Source organism: Oncorhynchus gorbuscha, linkage group LG18 (assembly GCF_021184085.1).
Source record: "Oncorhynchus gorbuscha isolate QuinsamMale2020 ecotype Even-year linkage group LG18, OgorEven_v1.0, whole genome shotgun sequence".
Lineage (NCBI taxonomy): Eukaryota > Metazoa > Chordata > Actinopteri > Salmoniformes > Salmonidae > Oncorhynchus > Oncorhynchus gorbuscha.
In genome coordinates, this window is record NC_060190.1 from 67,293,589 (window position 1) to 67,313,909 (window position 20,321).

At 40.4% G+C, this 20,321-nt stretch overlaps 2 protein-coding genes and 2 pseudogenes across 6 annotated transcripts; 2 read left to right on the plus strand and 2 right to left on the minus strand.

Moving 5' to 3' along the window:
- Positions 1-20: 20 nt before the first annotated feature.
- Positions 21-2,585, minus strand: LOC124002905 (probable protein BRICK1-A). Its single transcript, XM_046310734.1, has 3 exons — positions 2,155-2,585; positions 1,346-1,428; positions 21-1,239 (listed from the first exon to the last, which is right to left on the minus strand). The coding sequence occupies exons 1-3, from the start codon at positions 2,351-2,353 to the stop codon at positions 1,213-1,215; spliced, it is 309 nt and encodes a 102-aa protein (XP_046166690.1). The 5' UTR covers positions 2,354-2,585; the 3' UTR covers positions 21-1,212.
- Positions 1,864-4,462, plus strand: LOC124002904 (uncharacterized protein C3orf62 homolog). 4 transcript variants are annotated; one of them, XM_046310733.1, is made up of 3 exons: positions 1,872-2,628; positions 3,897-3,985; positions 4,200-4,462. In XM_046310733.1, exons 1-3 carry the CDS (start codon positions 2,552-2,554, stop codon positions 4,460-4,462), a joined length of 429 nt encoding a protein of 142 aa, XP_046166689.1. In that variant the 5' UTR covers positions 1,872-2,551. The 4 variants fall into 4 exon arrangements, 1 of the variants encoding a protein (XP_046166689.1); XR_006833157.1 differs by lacking the exon at positions 1,872-2,628 and adding an exon at positions 2,776-3,795 and having other exon boundaries at positions 4,200-4,426; XR_006833155.1 differs by having other exon boundaries at positions 1,864-2,628; positions 3,612-4,426.
- Positions 4,463-4,935: 473 nt separating this feature from the next.
- Positions 4,936-6,294, minus strand: LOC124002903 (annotated as a pseudogene). The gene is made up of 2 exons (XR_006833154.1): positions 5,994-6,294; positions 4,936-5,691 (listed from the first exon to the last, which is right to left on the minus strand). The product of XR_006833154.1 is annotated as a glutathione peroxidase 2-like (transcript).
- Positions 6,295-9,493: 3,199 nt separating this feature from the next.
- LOC124003734 overlaps positions 9,494-20,321 on the plus strand; it is a 43,266-nt pseudogene continuing 32,438 nt past the window's right edge.

Here is a 20,321-nt window from a genome sequence, read left to right on the forward strand (position 1 = left end):
AAAATGACACATAGCTGCACTTTCAATGTTAGTTTCTTTATTTTTTGCCATAAAACAATTGTCACTATGTACTGTACAAACATGACCATGAGATAGTAATAGAAGATTAATAAATACACACAAACAGCAACAGTGTCAACTTGGCACTTGGGGACATAAGCATCTCATTTTGATTTTGTCATTCATGATTCACAGCAGGTAAATCAACTGTTCAAATGTTTCAAACACAGGTGGATGTATGCTTAGACATTCACTTGGCAAGATAAACAAAGCAAGAATGCAGTTGTACAGTGATTTCTTGAGTGATAAGCTTGTCCTTCTCCACTCTACAATTGAGTGCACATAATACACTGTTTGAACCATAAAAATGTATTAAATAGCCTTCTCATGAATTTAGTATGGAGTTTAAAACTGTTAACACACAAAATAGTCAGGTATATGTTCAGAATCAAACAAAAAAAGGTCCTAAACAAATTGAGCCAAATGTAGCCTCTTTATTGAATCAGTGAGTGAAATACTTACACACTTGTCACTAATATGTAGGCTCAGCATTCCCAAACATTCCCATTACAAGTCAGAATGTTAAACAAACTTCATTTCAGCTTACTTTACCTGTTGCCTCCCAATTTTGTCCCTATGTCAGAGGTAATCTGATACAAAATATCCACAGGTAAGTATTGTATTTTAATATTTTATTGTATTGTATTTTATTTTCAATACGGATGTAATTTGCACTTGACAAACACTTACACAATATGGCTGAGCCTAACTTAACAGAAAACACTTCCAGCTGATTGCGAGGAAATGTTCTTCGGTCGACTATATTCGGCTATTGTCTACATATTGTGCATCATGTGCAATGCATCGATAGATTGAAAATACAAGCGACAGAACCTACTGGCGCCACAAAAAGTCAGGTAAACAACACTTTCCTGTGGATACCCTATCTCTACCTACTGCCAAAAGGACCAACAGCATGTACAACTGGTAGAGTAAGTGTAAATATCATTTTAGTAAACATTCTGCTTTGTAGAGACTATTGCGTCTTTTTAACAGCGAATTCTTTCAGACGGATATCCATGGAGTAACCATAGGAAAGTCTGATGTTTAGGCAAAGCCAAATGTAAACTATACAGTAAGTACGTATAAAATAATTAACAGAAAATTAGGAAAAGTGGTGTATTCATGGTGTTTCAGCAGTCATCTGGAGGTCTAGGTCAGGGTTTCACCTTTAGTAACCTTGGGAGTGAGAAACAGATACATAATGAATTTCAGATGTTCCAACTGAGATTTTTTTCTGTACCAGTATTTTATAACCTCATACCATCATTTCAAAACCACTTACCCTTGCCTCAATGTATTCAATCCTCCGCTCCAAGGCAGTTAGCTTCTCATTAAGAGTGGCTAACCGGGACCGACAGGACATATCTGGAAAATAAATTCACATGAAAATTGACTTTATGTTTTGTTCTTATTCATTTCATATTGTCCATTCCAGCAAGGTTCCAGCAATTGTGATGGATGTGTAGCCAATGCCAGCTGAGTACAGTTTGGCTTAGATTGGTTTGGCCCTATTATTATTAAGCTATTAGGGTCAAGTTCATTTTAGGTAGACCACTACAGTAAATATTACCTCGAGGTCATAGCACAAACCACAGGACACTCAATTCAAACATATGGATTGTGTGATGCCAGACAATAGTAATATTTTTTTTAAATATAACAATATAGCATTAACCTGACCCCAGATCTCTGTATGCAATGTGTAACTACTTGGCATGCCAAATTAGAGTTGGCTAAAGAAGGCATGTAGATTACATCTGGGACCAGGACATTCATAATAACACTGGCAATTGTTGTGCAACAACCACTGCTACCTAAAGCTAGCGTCGTATGCGGGATAAACAACCATCAATGGACTGCACCAGGGCTATGCTCTCTCAGGTCATGACAAGCTCACAAGACAGTAACAACATTAAACGCTGGCCAGATATCAAATAATGTTACCGCTACCCGTACGTACTCCAAGCTAGCTAGCAAGTATTCGTTAGCTAGCTAACGTTAACTAGGAGTGGTCGATTGCTTGTTTAGCTAGATAGCTAACGAGCGAGCCACTGAACGAAAGCAGGAAGGAATGCCTTGGGTAAAGCTTACCAAATGAATTTAGGAAATCGGCAATCTTCTTGATGCTACTCGTGATCACTTCTATATACTCGCGATTTGCCCAATCCTGATGGATTTCTCTTTGAACTGGGTCATCCTGGATAGACATCTTTACGAGTTTGCTAAACTCAATACTTCCGCGGTCTGGTAGGGTGCGCCAAATGCTGTCACCAAGGGGGGTTGATCGCATGGTAAGAGCTATCCGGGATACTTGGGACGTCCATACCCTAACCGTAACCACAACCCTTCCCTTTAACTATTTGAAATGGCAACTTCGGAAACCTTTCCAGCAACGTAAACTCACACGAAAGAGCTTACATGTTCATAATCAGTTTGTTCACGAGCCACATTCACCACGTCCAACTAGCTACTTAATCACGAGACAAGGATGGCGGTTGCGGATTCCAAGACCTTCAGAAGTTTAGCAAGTTCAGAGTTATCAAACGAGCAACATCAGCGACAATGGTGAGACCAACAAGCACTAACCCGCACCACACACAACAGCTAATGTTAACGTACTTGTTATTTCAGATCGCTTGACACGAGATAAAATATATATATATATATATATATATCCAGTATATATATGCTAGCTAACACCCGATCGCTGTTCCATGGTGCTGAAATACAAAGGTAGCTAGTTAACTATGTTTTTTTTGTTGCTATTAGCTTGAAGCTTTAGGCATACCAACAATGACAATTTCAATACTTCTATAATCATTTTAAAAAATAGGTAAGAAACTTGACTTATCAAATGTCAAGGGGGTCAGGGTCAATAGGGGCAACTCATAGGCAAAATATTTAAGTGGCAGTGGAGAGAAAAACCTGCACCTTTAAAGCTATTTTCCTGAAATTCTACACATTTCCCCCTATGGTTGAGAGAAAAATGCCGTTTTTAAAGCTATTTTCCTGCAATTCTACACATTTTAAATTGGGACGGTGAAATCATTTAGCAATTTTAAGGCGATTTTCCTGCAATTCTACACATTCTACTACAGATATCTGAGTGAGAGTGACAAACAAAATCAATGGGGGCCGCCTGGAGGTCAGGGCCCCTAGGCCTTGAGTGCCTGGTCAGTAATTTGGCCATAATTACTACAAGGTTTAGATAGCTGGTTCGACTAACTCACCTAGTAAACTATAAAATGTTAGTTGACGTGGGCAAATTGCAATCCAGACTGTATTACAACCGGCCGTGATTGGGACTCCCATAGGGTGGCGCACATTTGGCCCAGCGTCGTCCTGGTTTGGCCGGTGTAGGCCGTCGTTGCAAATAAGAATTTGTCCTTAACTGACTTGCCTAGTTAAATAAAGGTTCAATTAAAAAATATATATAATAATAGACTCTGTCAGGGACTGACTTTAAAATAGGACAACTGCTGATGCACTTCCAGCGGACGCTATGGGATATCAGCCACTATTCTACCATAACCATTTAATTTGTACAGCATTAGCCTCTCCAACAAGCCTGAAACAGTGTAAACAAGGACATGGGCTAACTGATGCCTTGGACCGTGCAATGGAGGATATTACAGCACTAGAGATCTCTACACCTTCTTCTCTTGATAAGTCCAGCAAGGACTCACTCAGTCACTCACAAACAAAACTCCAATTTGAGGAACCACTTGTCAGGTATAGAGATTATGGCTACATAAAAAGCAAACAGACTTAATTACAATAGGCTATACTATAACAATGTTATTGAGGTAATTTGTCATTTTGTCATTCAATAGGCGAGAGAAGTCAAGGCACAAAAGGGAGGGCTTTGCACTGTCAAGCAAATCCGAAGCTCCATTCCCTAAAGATCTACTTGAAGTTTTAGGTTAGTATTAAAACACCAACTAATTAAAGATGAGTTAAAACACAATTTGTGATGTTCACGCGCTGGTGGTTATTTTTCATTTTTCCACATTTCAATGTTAAACAAAATGAATGTTTAAGGTCAGCCCTTGTACTAGTTTAAAGACACAAAGCTATCGCATAAAGGAGATGGCAAACACCAACCACTCAAAGCTTGCATTGTGTCCCCTGCAAAGGGACTTCAGATATACAGACTCTGGAGGATCTAGTGGCTAAACTGGAGTTTGAGAATGAGCTGCACCGTGTGTGTGGGAATCAGGACGTAGACAAGGAGTTTCTATCACCAGAGGAACACAGTTCAGACAGCTTAGTAGAGGACAGAAGCAGCAGCAATGGAGATGTGTCCAGTTCAGAGGACCACTGCATGTTAGAGATTGTGTTGCAGATGGAAAGGGAGTATGATCTTTCTGTTTATTACAATGACTTCTGTACTCAATGACAAGGCCCTCATTCAGCCAGTTATCTGTACACAGAGCATCGTGACATAAGTTTCTGTTGATAACAACTCCTCGAGAAAGATTTAAGACAAACCTGTCTGTAATTAGCATTAAATCTGGGCTCACTTTACATAATACATAGAACAATCAGAGAAGTGAATTATTCAGCAGCAAACTTGCAGTTTTTTATGTATCCCTCTACTTTATTTTGTAAAGAGACATCTAGGTTGTCATATTTCATTGGTTTAAGTTACTGGGTTTAAGTTACTGTAGTTTCTGTTTTTTATACACTATAAATTCAGTTTATAGTATTTATAACCAATATTAAAACTATTTGATTGTAACAATCTATAGAACATTGCTCTATTGTAAAAACTTTGATTATATGTTAATATCAACCATCAACCTGTTATCACTCCTCAAGTGACTTATTACTCCTCAAATGTAGAATTACATAAAGTTAAAGGAAATTAAAACCAATAAAAACATGTTTTTATTACATTTATTTCTCCACTGACTGGTCTTTGCTATACATGAGTAATACACTACTGTTAGATTCAGGACTTTACATCTTTATCAGAAACTCCCCTCACAACAAAGGTTTTAAGGAATGTCTTCATTCAGTAAAGAGTCTAAAAAAACAAGAGTATCTTGCACAGGAGGGCAAAGCCAATTGAAACAAATGCAGCAGGCTTTTTCCTACAGAGGCAGATGCTAGCAGCAAAAGCCGTTGGTACTGGTGAAGGGATATTGTGATTGTGATGAAGAAAATGTGTGACTGCTGATTAACAGGAGAGTGAAGACATTCTGTGTTGTCCCTGTGGCCCTCTACATCCTTATCACCACCACCACTGTACCCCTGTGAGAGCTCTGCCTGGACGGTTTATTTCACATTGAGTAGCTCCTTAATATCTGCCTCAATGTCACTGGTCGGGAACCTTCTGCTGTAGCGCTTGTAAGGATCTCCATCAGGACTGACCAGGAACTTTTCAAAGTTCCAGGAGATGTCATTCCTGCAGACAGGGCTCCACATGATGAACTTGGGGTCGCTCATGAGGGCCATGGAGTCATCGGAGGGGAATGGCAATTTATCCTTGAGATACACAAACAAGGGATGGGCATCCTTCCCATTCACATCCATCTTCTCAAAAAGTGGAAATTTGGGCTCAAAGCCATTTCCTGGACGGATATACTTCAGGGACCTCAGGATCTCATCATTCTTACAATTCTCCTGTTTATACAGAATCAGAATCAATAAACAATGAATCGGTTTCAGAAATGATCTTAATTGAAGCATGTTAACAACATGGGGGGGGGGGCTAAGAATGTTTCAATGATGAGTCCCAAAAGTATTACACAGACAGAGTTTAACAATATTGTTGTTATTTCCAATCTACAATGTTGGAACAACTGCGAAAAACTACATTTGGGCTCGCAGTCTGAGAGTTGACCACTACTTGACCACCACATTTAAAATAAGACTGAATAATCTACAATATTGAAATTCATATAGAAAAATAAGTGAATGCCTACCTGATGGCCAAACTGGTTGCAGGGCACCCCAAGAACCACGAGCCCCTTTTCAGAATACTGCGAATGGAGCTCGTTCATCTGAGTGTAGTCCCTGGTTGTTGTTCCTCAGAGTGACGCCACATTTTCAATAAGCACAACTTTATCCTTTAGGGAGGAGAAATGTAGCAAATCTCCAGACAGCAATTTAGCTGAAAAGTCGTAAAACTTCTTTATTTTCCCAGCCATTTCATGAAGCAACGACGTTTAACTTTCGGATGCCTTCCGTTTTCTTAGCTTTTGTACAGCAACTGAAAAGGGGAGGTGCGACTTTTCAAAGTTTGAGGAAGTCGCAGTTTCGAGAACCACCGATGTTGAAAAATGTGGGAGAAATTAGTTTAAAATAAAGTTAAAGTATTTATGTGGAAATAATTATATGGAATTATCCATCTAACGAATGTCCTTAATTTGAGTATATATTAAGGTTGGAGTAAATACAAAACATTATGAAGCCGTCTCCGGCTGTACCAAACTAGTTAGAATTTGCTGCCATCTATTGGCAATTTTAGAGAGGTTCCTCCACAGGATGAATTCTAGTCAATCACAAACATCCCTAATCCGATTTCTTTGGTCCAATCTGAAAAATCTATAACACATACACAGCAGTGCCTTTTGAACCTCTTAATTTTAAGGGGGAAAAAATAAAATAATAATATGTATATTCCTTCAGAAAAAAAATCTTAACAGGGTGGAACCTAACAAAGTGGACAATTTGGAGATTAAATTAGCCATAGCTCCGTGAGTGACCAAGATTGAGCTAGAATAATGGTAAACACTTGAACAGGATTTTAACTTCTCTATCAAACATAGTTTAACATTTCGATTTTTTTTGTATAAATAATTTTGCCTAACAAGGTGTAAATGAGTGGGAAATACAGACTAACAACATGAAACATGGTAAGATAGATACAACTGAGTGTTTATATTTATTTATCTTTGCACCGTTGTTTTCCCACCAAATAAATTATGACACTTCCTGAATGTGGTGTCATTGTAGGAAAGGGTTGTTTTCTTAAAATGGAAAATGTACAACAAACTAACAGGGTGGAAAGTGATATCAGAGACACACAGTAAATCTTAAATAAAATAATAATAAATACAATAATCATGTAAAAAAATTATGAGAGAGAATTTAACTAGGACTATAAAATAATGAAGAATATTTTTAAATATTGTATTATTTTATGGCTTATATTTCTCGTAGAATTTGATGAATAACCTCCGGGGACATGGCAAAAACTCCTATGTCCACTGAATTATTTTTAGAAAATGCATAAAATTCGCTTTTAATATCCATATTTGTGAGTTTTTAAGGTAAAGGACACCTGACCTTATATTTAAAGATTTTTGAAATCCGTATGTCCGACTACTATACACTAAATAAGAAGTGATATTTCCTGGGGACAGGAAAGGCACCGCATGATAGCAATAACCCAACAGTTAACAGTAGTGTTAATATAATCCATCTTCATCTAAATATTGAGCGATACACCGTTTTTTCCCCTTTTCAAAGTAAGATATTGACATTTTCAGATAAACACAATTGCGGTCTATCAGTTTTATTTTGCCTATTTAAAACCAGCTTACCGTAACCAGGTAAGCTAGTTGAGAACAAGTTCTCATTTACAATTGCGACCTGGCCAAGATAAAGCAGAGCAGTGCGACACAAACAACAACACAGAGAATAAACAAGCGTACAGTCAATAACACAATAGAAAAAAATAAAGTCTATATACAGTGTGTGCAAATGGCGTGAGGAGGTAAGGCAATAAATAGGCCATAGTAGCAAAGTAATTACAATTTAGCAAATTAAAACTGGAGTGATAGATGAGCAAATGATGATGTGCAAGTAGAGATACTGGTGTGCAAAAGAGCAGAAAAGTAAATAAAAACAATATGGGGATGAGGTAGGTAGATTGGGTGGGCTATTTACAGATGGACAATGTACAGCTACAGCGATCGGTTAGCTGCTCAGATAGCTGATGTTTAAAGTTAAGTCTCCATCTTCAGCGATTTTTGCAATTCGTTCCAGTCACTGGCAGCAGAGAACTGGAAGGAAAGGCGGCCAAATGAGGTGTTGGCTTTGGGTATTTAAAAAAAATATATATATTTCACCTTTATTTAACCAGGTAAGCTAGTTGAGAACAAGTTCTCATTTAGAACTGCGACCTGGCCAAGATAAAGCAGTGCGACACAAACAACAGCACAGAGTTACACATGGAATAAACAAGTCAATAACAGTCAACACAATAGAAAAAAGAAAGTGTGTGTAAAAGGCAATAAATAGGCCAGTAAGTAGCAAGCAATATACCTGCTGGAGCACATGCTGTTATTGTGACCAGTGAGGCAGAGCTTAAGACTTTACTTTTTTTTTTTGCCCTTTTTTATTTGTGGTATCCAATTGGTGGTAGTTACAGTCTTGTCTCATTGCTGCAACTCCTGTACAGACTCAGGAGAGGCAAAGGTCAAGAGCCATGTGTCCTCTGAAGCACAACCCAACACTGCTTCTTGACACAACGCACATTCAACCCAGAAGCCAGCCACACCAATGTGTCAGAGGAAAGAATTTGTGAGCAAGGGCCAGCCGACTAGAGCGTACAGTTTGCAGTGGTGGGTGGTATAAGGGGCTTTGGTAACAAAACGGATGGCATTGTGATAGACTACATCAAGTTTGCTGAGTAGACTGTTGGCAGCTATTTTGTAGAGGACGTCGCCAAAGTCGAGGATCGGTAGGATAGTCAGTTTGGCGGCGTGAGTGAAAGGAGGCTTTGTTGCAAAATAGAAAGCCGATTCTAGATTTGGTTTTGGATTGGAGATGTTTAATATGAGTCTGGAAGGAGAGTTTAGTCTAGCCAGACACCTATGTATTTGTAGTTGTCCACATATTCTAGATCAGAACCGTCCAGGGTTGTGATGCTAGTATTTGGTTTTACTAGCGTTTAAGAGTAGTTAGAGGCCACGGAAGGAGTGTTGTATGGCATTGCAGCTCATTTGGAGGTTAGTTAACACAGTGTCCAAAGAAGGGCCAGATGTATACAGAATGGTGTCGTCTGAGTAGAGTTGGATCAGAGAATCACCAGCAGCAAGAGCGACATCATTGATATATACAGAGAAAAGAGTCAGCCCGATAATTGAACCCTGTGGTACCCCCATAGAGGCTGCCAGAGGTCCGGACAACAGGCCCTCCGATTTGACACACTGAACTCAGAGAAGTAGTTGGTGAACCAGGCGAAGCAGTCGTTTGAGAAACCAAGGCTATTGAGTCTGCCGATAAGAATATGGTGATTGACAGAAAGTACTCTGACACTGAAAAGAGCCATGAAGCTATAACCCGACCTCCAGTATGTATATTCTGTGAGAGTACAGTATGTATATTCTGTGAGAGTGATTGATTTGAGATTTAATCAGGTGTGCTAAGGCAGGCTATGAATGACGCAAATCATGTGACTCAAAAGCGTGGCTTTTCCTCTGCCTCCCCCTGTTGCTCCTAAAAATGGTAACAGGATGAGGAAGCACTTCGATATCAAAATAGGGCAAACCAACAAGCTATCTACTTAAATATATCACACTAGAAGCACGGAGACTGTGCGTCGTTCAGTTTCATATTCGTCAGATACTGTGAGTGGTTTTTACGTTTTCAGAAAAAACATTCAAGTGCGAGAAGGGGACACCTTGGTCCTTGCACGGACCCCATGTCCGCTAACGGGATGTGAAAATAAACAGCGAGACTGTTATAATGGTGTTTCCACGCTCAGTCAGTGTTAGGTAATTGAATTATAACCTGGCGGCTCGTTATGGGGATGTGCCATAGTTTTAGATCTAGGATTATAGGACCGCACTCATCGATAACCTACAGCGGGCGAACGGGTGCTAATGCTGGGCTAGATGGCGAGCCTGGGCAGCAGGATAATTGTTCCGACCTGGAGCTTCGGGATCAACGCAGAGTGGAGGAGAAAGCACGGATCAAAGCAGAATTAAAGAGAAGTCGGAACATAGACAAGAGTCTGAAAGCAGAGAAGAGGGAGTACAAACAAACCCACAGGCTTCTGCTATTGGGTAAGTTAATTGAACTGTTAAACGACCTAATTTAAAGTGTTGTGCTCTGCACTGTATATTTGGCCATATGTCCATAAGGATCTCAGCTTTGTGATCATTTGCTAACTGGAGAAGTAACCTAACTGATCTGTTATGACTGCTAATAAGCTTGTTCTGTGTTTTTATTCAGCAGAATATTCACACTGAAATTGGATATAGTTACCATATATAGGCTAGGCCCTGCACTTGATAAATCACTAATGTCATTTTACCAATATATCAAGAGTCAAGACATATACGTTGTAGTTCCCTCTGATATCGAACTGGCTATCTACACTGAAATCTCAGCTGCGTTCTCTACACCATTCTGGGTGATGTTTATTGATGTCCAAACAACATCTTATTTTTGAGGGACTGTTTGTTGTAAGTGTAAATATGCAACAGCAGTACATACAGCCCTATTCATCGCTTGTTATTACAAACACAAGACTTATTGTAGCCTACAGTTTATTTAGTGAGTGAATTAAGAAACGACATGCTATCATAGCTTTCAGAGGCTAATGCTGCCTTGAGGGTATGAGAATGAGAACAGGCAGATTCTCACATGCTTGCTTTTTGAGAAAAGAGACCAAAACAAGATTCATTTACACACACACACACACACACACACACACACACACACACACATACATACATACATACATACATACATACATACATACATACATACATACATACATACATACATACATACATACATACATACACATATATATATATATGCAGAAAATGATCCATAAGGACAAGTAATAACTGCTTATGCCAGTTCTTGTGGAAGGTGTTGTTTTGATTTGCTCAAGTGAAGGAGAACAGGTTTCATTTAAAAAAAATGGAATCAAAAGTGTTAGCAAAGTAAGACCTTGATACAACCTATAGTTATAGACTGTATCACAAGGAGAGCCTTAGCTCCTTTTTGCCTTTTATAGAAGCTGCCCCTTCTTTCTACGTTACACAAGGAAAGGAGGGCAGTCTGCAGACACAAGTGGAAGAACTGTGTGGGCTCTGTGACCAAAATACACCAGTCATGCGGGGCTGCAGGTTTAAGAACAGACTGGACATGAGCAGAATGAGAACCTACTTATGCTTATGAACATTCAAGTGTGAGTTAGTTAGTTATTATCTTAATCATTGCTTCTCTTCGTTGTTCTGCTGATGATCTCCACCCTGTTAGCTAAGGCTATCTTCTGTGTCCTTAGGGGACCTCTTGTTGGAGTTTGAAATGTTGTTTTTAGAAAAACAGATCAAAGTAGAGGTATGAATGTGCTAGAATGCTCATTTGTAGAAAACAAAAAAGGAGCTACCTTGTAATAAAATGAAACATCTTCTTAGCCAGATTAATTGTTTTGAAACTGAAATCCGGTGGCAACATGTCATTCAGAGCAGGTAGGGCAGAGCCCCGCCTATATATACTTCAACTGTGAGAGACGGAATCTAAAACAAAAATACAATGTGATTTTCTGGATTTTTGTTTTAGATACCGTCTCTCACAGTTGAAGTATGTATATATATATATATATATATATATATATATATATATATATATATGTGTATATATATATGTGTATATGTGTATATATATGTGTGTGTGTGTGTGTGTGTGTGTGTGTGTGTGTGTATATGTGTGTGTATATGTGTGTGTGTGTGTGTGTGTATGTATATATATATATATATATGTATGTGTGTATATATACACATATATATATATATATATGTGTGTATATATATATATATATATACATATATGTGTATATATATGTGTATATATATATGTGTGTATATATATATGTGTATATTATATATGTATATATGTATATAGTATATATGTATATATGTGTGTATATATGTATCTAAAATGTATAAAAATCCAGAAAATCACATTGTATTTTTGTTTTAGATTATATATATATATATATGTATATATCTCTCACAGTATATATATATATTTGAAGTATTTATATATATATATAGGTGGGGCTCAAAATAGGCGGGGCTCTGCCCTACCTGCTCTGAATGACATGTTGCCACCGGATTTCAGTTTCAAAACAATTAATCTGGCTAAGAAGATGTTTCATTTTATTACAAGGTAGCTCCTTTTTTGTTTTCTACAAATGAGCATTTTAGCACATTCATACCTCTCTCTTCCGGCGCCGACAGAGATGGCCACCTCGCTTCGCGTTCCTAGGAAACTATGCAGTTTTTTGTTTTTTTACGTGTTATTTCTTACATTAGTACCCCAGGTCATCTTAGGTTTCATTACATACAGTCGAGAAGAACTACTGAATATAAGATCAGCGTCAACTCACCATCAGTACGACCAAGAATATGAGTTTCGCGAAGCGGATCCTGTGTTCTGCCTTTCAACCAGGACAACGGAATGGATCCCAGCCGGCGACCAAAAAAAAGGACAACGTAAAAGAGGGAAACGAGGCGGTCTTCTGGTCAGACTCCGGAGAGGGGCACATCGTGCACCACTCCCTAGCATTCTTCTCGCCAATGTCCAGTCTCTTGACAACAAGGTTGATGAAATCTGAGCAAGGGGAGCATTCCAGAGGGACATCAAAGACTGTAATGTTCTTTGCTTCACGGAAACATGGCTCACTGGAGAGACGCTATCGGAGGCGGTGCAGCCAGCGGGTTTCTCCACGCATCGCGCCGACAGAAACAAACATCTTTCTGGTAAGAAGAGGGGTGGGGGCGTATGCCTTATGGCTAACGAGATGTGGTGTGAGCACAGAAACATACAGGAACTCAAATCCTTCTGTTCACCTGATTTAGAATTCCTCACAATCAAATGTTGACCGCATTATCTACCAAGAGAATTCTCTTCGATTATAATCACAGCCGTATATATTCCCCCCCCAAGCAGACACGTCGATGGCTCTGAACAAACTTTATTTGACTCTTTGCAAACTGGAATCCATACATCCTGAGGCTGCATGCATTGTAGCTGGGGATTTTAACAAGGCTAATCTGAAAACAAGACTCCCTAAATTGTATCAGCATATCGATTGCGCAACCAGGGCTGGAAAAACCTTGGATCATTGTTATTCTAACTTCCGCGACGCATATAAGGCCCTGCCCCGCCCTCCTTTCGGAAAAGCTGACCACGACTCCATTTTTCTGATCCCTGCCTACAGACAGAAACTAAAACAAGAAGCTCCCACGCTGAGGTCTGTCCAACGCTGGTCCGACCAAGCTGATTCCACACTCCAAGACTGCTTCCATCACGTGGACTGGGATATGTTTCGTATTGCGTCAGATAACAACATTGACGAATACGCTGATTCGGTGTGCGAGTTTATTAGAACGTGCATTGAAGATGTCGTTCCCATAGCAACAATTAAAACATTCCCTAACCAGAAACCGTGGATTGATGGCAGCATTCGCGTGAAACTGAGAGCGCGAACCACTGCTTTTAATCAGGGCAAGGTGACTGGTAACATGACCGAATACAAACAGTGCTGCTATTCCCTCCGCAAGGCTATCAAACAAGCTAAGCGTCAGTATAGAGACAAAGTAGAATCTCAATTCAACGGCTGACTGTAGACGGCAGACACAATAGGTATGTGGCAGGGTCTACAGTCAATCACGGACTACAAGAAGAAAACCAGCCCAGTCACGGACCAGGATGTCTTGCTCCCAGGCAGACTAAATAACTTTTTGCCCGCTTTGAGGACAATACAGTGCCACTGACACGGCCTGCAACGAAAACATGCAGACTCTCCTTCACTGCAGCCGAGGTGAGTAAAACATTTAAACGTGTTAACCCTCGCAAGGCTGCAGGCCCAGACGGCATCCCCAGCCGCGCCTTCAGAGCATTCGCAGACCAGCTGGCCAGTGTGTTTACGGACATATTCAATCAATACCAGTCTGCTGTTCCCACATGCTTCAAGAGGGCCACCATTGTTCCTGTTCCCAAGAAAGCTAAGGTAACTGAGCTAAACGACTACCGCCCCGTAGCACTCACTTCGGTCATCATGAAGTGCTTTGAGAGACTAGTCAAGGACCATATCACCTCCACCCTACCTGACACCCTAGACCCACTCCAATTTGCTTACCGCCCAAATAGGTCCACCGACGATGCAATCTCAAGCACACTGCACACTGCCCTAACCCATCTGGACAAGAGGAATACCTTTGTGAGAATGCTATTCATTGACTACAGCTCGGCATTCAACACCATAGTACCCTCCAAGCTCGTCATCAATCTCGAGACCCTGGGTCTCGACCCCGCCCTGTGCAACTGGGTACTGGACTTCCTGACGGGCCGCCCCCAGGTGGTGAGGGTAGGCAACAACATCTCCACCCCGCTGATCCTCAACACTGGGGCCCCACAAGGGTGCGTTCTGAGCCCTCTCCTGTACTCCCTGTTCACCTACGACTGCGTGGCCACGCACGCCTCCAACTCAATCATCAAGTTTGCGGACGACACAACAGTGGTAGGCTTGATTACCAACAACGACGAGACGGCCTACAGGGAGGAGGTGAGGGCCCTCTGCGTGTGGTGTCAGGAAAATAACCTCACACTCAACGTCAACAAAACTAAGGAGATGATTGTGGACTTCAGGAAACAGCAGAGGGAACACACCCCCAATATCCACATCGATGGAACAGTAGTGGAGAGGGTAGTAAGTTTTAAGTTCCTCGGCATGCACATCACAGACAAACTGAATTGGTCCACTCACACAGACAGCATCGTGAAGAAGGCACAGCAGCGCCTCTTCAAACTCAGGAGGCTGAAGAAATTCGGCTTGTCACCAAAAGCACTCACAAACTTCTACAGATGCACAATCGAGAGCATCCTGGCGGGCTGTATCACCGCCTGGTACGGCAACTGCTCCGCCCACAACCGTAAGGCTCTACAGAGGGTAGTGAGGTCTGCACAACGCATCACCGGGGCAAACTACCTGCCCTCCAGGACACCTACACCACCCGATGTTACAGGAAGGCCATAAAGATCATCAAGGACAACAACCACCCGAGCCACTGCCTGTTCACCCCGCTATCATCCAGAAGGCGAGGTCAGTACAGGTGCATCAAAGCTGGGCCCGAGAGACTGAAAAACAGCTTTTATCTCAAGGCCATCAGACTGTTAAACAGCCACCACTAACATTGAGTGGCTGCTGCCAACACACTGACTCAACTCCAGCCACTTTAATAATGGGAATTGATGGGAAATGATGTAAAATATATCACTAGCCACTTTAAACAATGCTACCTAATATAATGTTTACATACCCTACATTATTCATCTCATATGTATACGTATATACTGTACTCTATCATCTACTGCATCCTTATGTAATACATGTATCACTAGCCACTTTAACTATGCCACTTTGTTTACATACTCATCTCATATGTATATACTGTACTCGATACCATCTACTGTATCTTGCCTATGCTGCTCTGTACCATCACTCATTCATATATCTTTATGTACATATTCTTTATCCCCTTACACTGTGTATAAGACAGTAGTTTTGGAATTGTTAGTTAGATTACTTGTTGGTTATTACTGCATTGTCGGAACTAGAAGCACAAACATTTTGCTACACTCGCATTAACATCTGCTAACCATGTGTATGTGACAAATAAAATTTGATTTGATATGATTTTTAAGTAATTAATTAGCATTTTATTGCGTGACATAAGTATTTGATCACCTCCCAACCAGTAAGAATTCTAATTATTAGAAAATGGAAGAAGTTCAAGATGGCGGTCAATCACCCTCCGTCTGGGGCTCCATGCAAGATCTCACCTCGTGGGGCATCAATGATCATGAGGAAGGTGAGGGATCAGCCCAGAACTACACGGCAGGACCTGGTCAATGACCTGAAAATAGCTGGGACCACAGTCTCAAAGAAAACCATTAGTAACACACTACGTCGTCATGGATTAAAATCCTGCAGCGCACGCAAGGTCCCCCTGCTCAAGTCAGCGCATGTCCAGGCCCGTCTGAAGTTTGCCAATGACCATCTGGATGATCCAGAGGAAGAATAGGAGAAGGTCATGTGGTCTGATGAGACAAAAATTGAGCTTTTTGGTCTAAACTCCACTTGCAGGGTTTGGAGGAAGAAGAAGGATGAGTATAACCCCAAGAACACCATCCTAACCGTGAAGCATGGAGGTGGAAACATCATTCTTTGGGGATGCTTTTCTGCAAAGGGGACAGGACGACTGCACCATATTGAGGGGAGGATGGATGGGGCCATGTATCGCGAGATCTTGGCCAACAACCTCCTTCCCTCAGTAAGAGCATTGAAGATGGGTCGTGGCTGGGTCTTCCAGCATGACAACGACCTGAAACATACAGCCAGGGCAACTAAGGAGTGGCTCCGTAAGAAGCATCTCAAGGTCCTGGAGTGGCCTAGCCAGTCTCCAGACCTGAACACAATAGAACATCTTTGGAGGGAGCTGAAAGTCTGTATTGCCCAGCAACCGCCCCGAAACCTGAAGGATCTGGAGATGGTCTGTATGGAGGAGTGGGCCAAAATCCCTGCTGCAGTGTGTGAAAACCTGGTCAAGAACTACAGGAAACGTATGATTTCTGTATTTGCAAACAAAGGTTTCTGTACCAAATATTACATTCTGCTTTTCTGATGTATCAAATACTTATGTCATGCAATAAAATGCAAATTAATTACTTAAAAAAATCATACAATGTGATTTTCTGGAATGTTGTTTTAGATTCTGTCTCTCACAGTTGAAGTGTACCTATCATAAAAATGACAGACCTCTACATGCTTTGTAAGTAGGAAAACCTGCAAAATCGGCAGTGTCTCAAATACTTGTTCTCCCCACTGTATATATATATGTGTATTTATTCTTGCCTGTTTTGCATTGTATTTTGGCGTTAATACATGTCCGATATCAGTTAGCAAGCAATGTAAAAAATAAAAATAATAATTGAGTTAATAAAGCCGCATACAAACATGGTCTCTTTTTGTTTTGAGTAAGGCAGCTCCAAAATGCAGGTGTTTCAGCCTAGCTCAGTACTTTCTGTGGTGGTGGGCTCAAAAAGAAAAGCTTACAGGAGTATCCTTTAGGGGTTCTTCAAATTGAAACTGTGGGGGAACCCCTATAAATTCTTTAAAGAACCCCTTTTAATGGATCCTCAAATAACCTTTTGGGATTAATTTTTAAACTACCCTCCCCCTATTATTACTAATAAAAATATGCATAACAATAACACAATATTTTAGTTGTCAGTGTTTATGATTTTAGTGGCAAAGCAGAATTTTAAGAAAGCCAAATATGAGGTAAACCCCAAGTCCAATGGATATATTGTCTGGCGTGTTGATGTTAATTTGTTGATGTTCTCTGTATCCATAGACAGAAAAATGTTGCAGTGCATGGTGATCTAACAGGTTTCCTGTTAAATTCATCAGAGGTGTAGGGAGGGTAAAGTCTGAATCCAAAAAATTGTACTTATACAGATGATTAACAAAACATGCACACAACAGTATTCATACCTTGGTTTTTGTGGTAAATGTTAATGAAAAAACTGTTTTGATAATGGTTTTCATACACATAGTTTGTCCATAATGTAGAGGACTATGGGATTTTCATTGAAGAGGTAAGGGAGGAGAATGGTACATGTGATCTGCATAACATACCACAATTGGCATGGTATCATCATCAAACCATATCAATTTAGATCATACAAGGGACAAACCTTACCTTAAATTGAGGAGCTCTTTACATTTTCAGTTAAGTGCTATCCTTTAAAATTCAAATGTTTCAGTTGGGCAGTTAGGTTCCTGCAAGAACCCCCACTAACTAAGGAGGTTCCTCGATGAACCACACCTCCTATGGGGTTCTTGGAAGAACCTTTTGGGGGCCATTTTCAGTGCCAAGAACCCTAAAGTTGTCACGCCCTGACCTTAGAAATCTCTGTTTTCTTTATATTTTGGTTTGGTCAGGGCATGATTAGGGTGGGTACGCTAGTTTTTGTATTGTCTATTTTTTTTGTATATCTAGAGTTTTTGTAGGTCTAGGTGATATGTCTATGGTGGCCTGATATGGTTCCCAATCAGAGGAAGCTGTACATCGTTGTCTCTGATTGGGGATGATATTTAGGTAGCCATTTTCCCTTTGGTGTTTGTGGATCTTGTCTATGTGTAGTTGCCTGTCAGTACTCGTTTGTATAGCTTCGTGTTTCATTTAGTTATTTTGTTTGTTTGTTCAGTGTTCATTCTTTTAATAAATAAGAATGTACACATACCACGCTGCGCCTTGGTCCGATCCTTATAACGAACGTGACAAAGGTTCTTCAAAGAACTTTGAGGATCTTAGAAGAACCCTTGTTGAACCCCTCATTTTTAGAGTGCTCAGGGGCTCCCGAGTGGCGCAGTGATCTAAGGCACTGCATCTCAGTGCTAGAGGTGTCACTACAGATCCTGGTTTGATTACAGGCTGTATCACATCCAGCTGTGTTTGGGAGTCCCATAGGTGGCACACAACTGGCCCAGCATCATCTGGGTTAGGCCGTCATTGTAAATAAGAATTTTTTTAACTGACTTGCCTCGTTAAATAAATAAAAATACAGAGGATAGGGGTGATAATGTTCTTTCGTTACACCATAATTGGCTCAGTGTTCTGTCACTCATGGGGACACTACGTCACTGCAGAATCTACAGGGAGAGCTATAAAGTTCAAGCCCCTTGGGTGCTGTCATAGATTTACATTAGAAGTGCCCATCCAGCATGACTTCCGCTGCTTTCAAAATAACTGGAAACTCGGAACTGGAAAATCTCAGACTTCAGTGATTTCAAGACAACTGGGAACTCTGGGGGGCGGAAAGAAATGAGCGCTGACTGGGAAAATACGTTGTGAACGGTCATTCAAATCTGAATTCCAAGTCGGGAACTCTGGCCTCTAGAAAGAGTTCCGACCTTAAGATCCCTGACGTCATGATTCAAACTTGTTTTTTCCCGATATCCCAGTTGTCTTGAAAGCACCATAAATCCAGAGAATGGTGACAAAATTTGCCCACAAGAAGGACCGCCATGCCACCTTCCTGTTCAAGTGAGCACAGCACAACAAGGTGAGTCCAAAAATGTATTGTATTCTGCCTCATAAATTATGTAATATGCCAGGTAGATACATACTGTAGCTAAGAAGTGTACTAAGTGTATGCCTAGTTAAATAAAGGTTAAATAACAAAATAAATGTAAGCTGTTAGTAGCCCATGTGCCTCACCCTATTAATTTGGTCCCGTTCCCCCTCATAACTTAACCTACAGTTCTGACTTGGTGGTCCACATGTAGGCTATAGCCTGTTTTAGAGAAGTGTTATTGAGTTTTGCAAGAGATTTCATTGTCTGCTTATGTGCCCCCTTTATTTATCCTACTGTTCTAACTTGGTGTACAGGGAGAATACTGTAAGAACGGCCAATGTTCTGAATTCTGTCCCTGTACATTTCAGAAGTGCTGAACTAATAGTTATATTCATTAAGTCCATCTTAGCTCACTCATTAATGTCTCAATCTAAATTACGGATTGCCTCTTATCTGCTCACTGTTCCCTTATGCCATAGTTTGTACATCTCAATTGTCAGTAGAAACCACATTTGTTCAAGCAAGTTAGCCATATCAGCTATGTTTTAAAAAAAGGCAGTAAATGAGGCTGAATGAACTGTTTCGGTGCCAGTCAAGGCTCCGCTGATAGCCAGGTGTAGAAGTGGTAAGGATTCACTCCATGGTGCTGAAAAGAAAGCTCTGCTGTTGGGACAGCTTTATGTAGGCTCTAACAGTTTGTGGGCACTGTTTGTTACTGTTACAGTGCAATTAATGTATTGTTTTGCTGTCTTGTGTAGTTGCTTTGCTGGCATGCATATAATTGTTTTTGTTGAGTTTTCCCCATCAAGATTTACATGCTAAAATCGCCACTGCTCAAATCCTAGAATCCATTGTGATTGCTGAGAAGCCTCAGGTATGATACAACTGTAACTAAATTCTGCCCCGTACTGGCAAGAGTTGGGCATTGCATTTGAATGGAGAATACTGAATCATTTTTGCTCATCGATTAAAAAAATAAAACCATACTTTTCACCTCAGTTCGGAATTTTCATTATCAGTTAATCATATGTAACTATTTTATTAGTTTTGCGGCGAAATAATTGGGCACAAGTTGAAGTGCTTAGACATTTTGTTATTGTTGTTACGGTCACCCTGAACACAAATAATGTGTACAT

Bases quoted from the DNA above. Each gene is read 5' to 3' on its own strand.
- LOC124002905 (XM_046310734.1), bottom strand. From the start codon at position 2,353: ATGCGATCAACCCCCCTTGGTGACAGCATTTGGCGCACCCTACCAGAC. The intron at 1,429-2,154 runs GTAAGCTTTACC...TTTATTTTCCAG, and splicing joins CGATTTCCTAAATTCATTTG to ATATGTCCTGTCGGTCCCGG. The intron at 1,240-1,345 runs GTAAGTGGTTTT...CTCACTCCCAAG, and splicing joins TTGAATACATTGAGGCAAGG to GTTACTAAAGGTGAAACCCT.
- LOC124002904 (XM_046310733.1), top strand. From the start codon at position 2,552: ATGGCGGTTGCGGATTCCAAGACCTTCAGAAGTTTAGCAAGTTCAGAG. The intron at 2,629-3,896 runs GTGAGACCAACA...GTCATTCAATAG, and splicing joins GAGCAACATCAGCGACAATG to GCGAGAGAAGTCAAGGCACA. The intron at 3,986-4,199 runs GTTAGTATTAAA...TCCCCTGCAAAG, and splicing joins AGATCTACTTGAAGTTTTAG to GGACTTCAGATATACAGACT.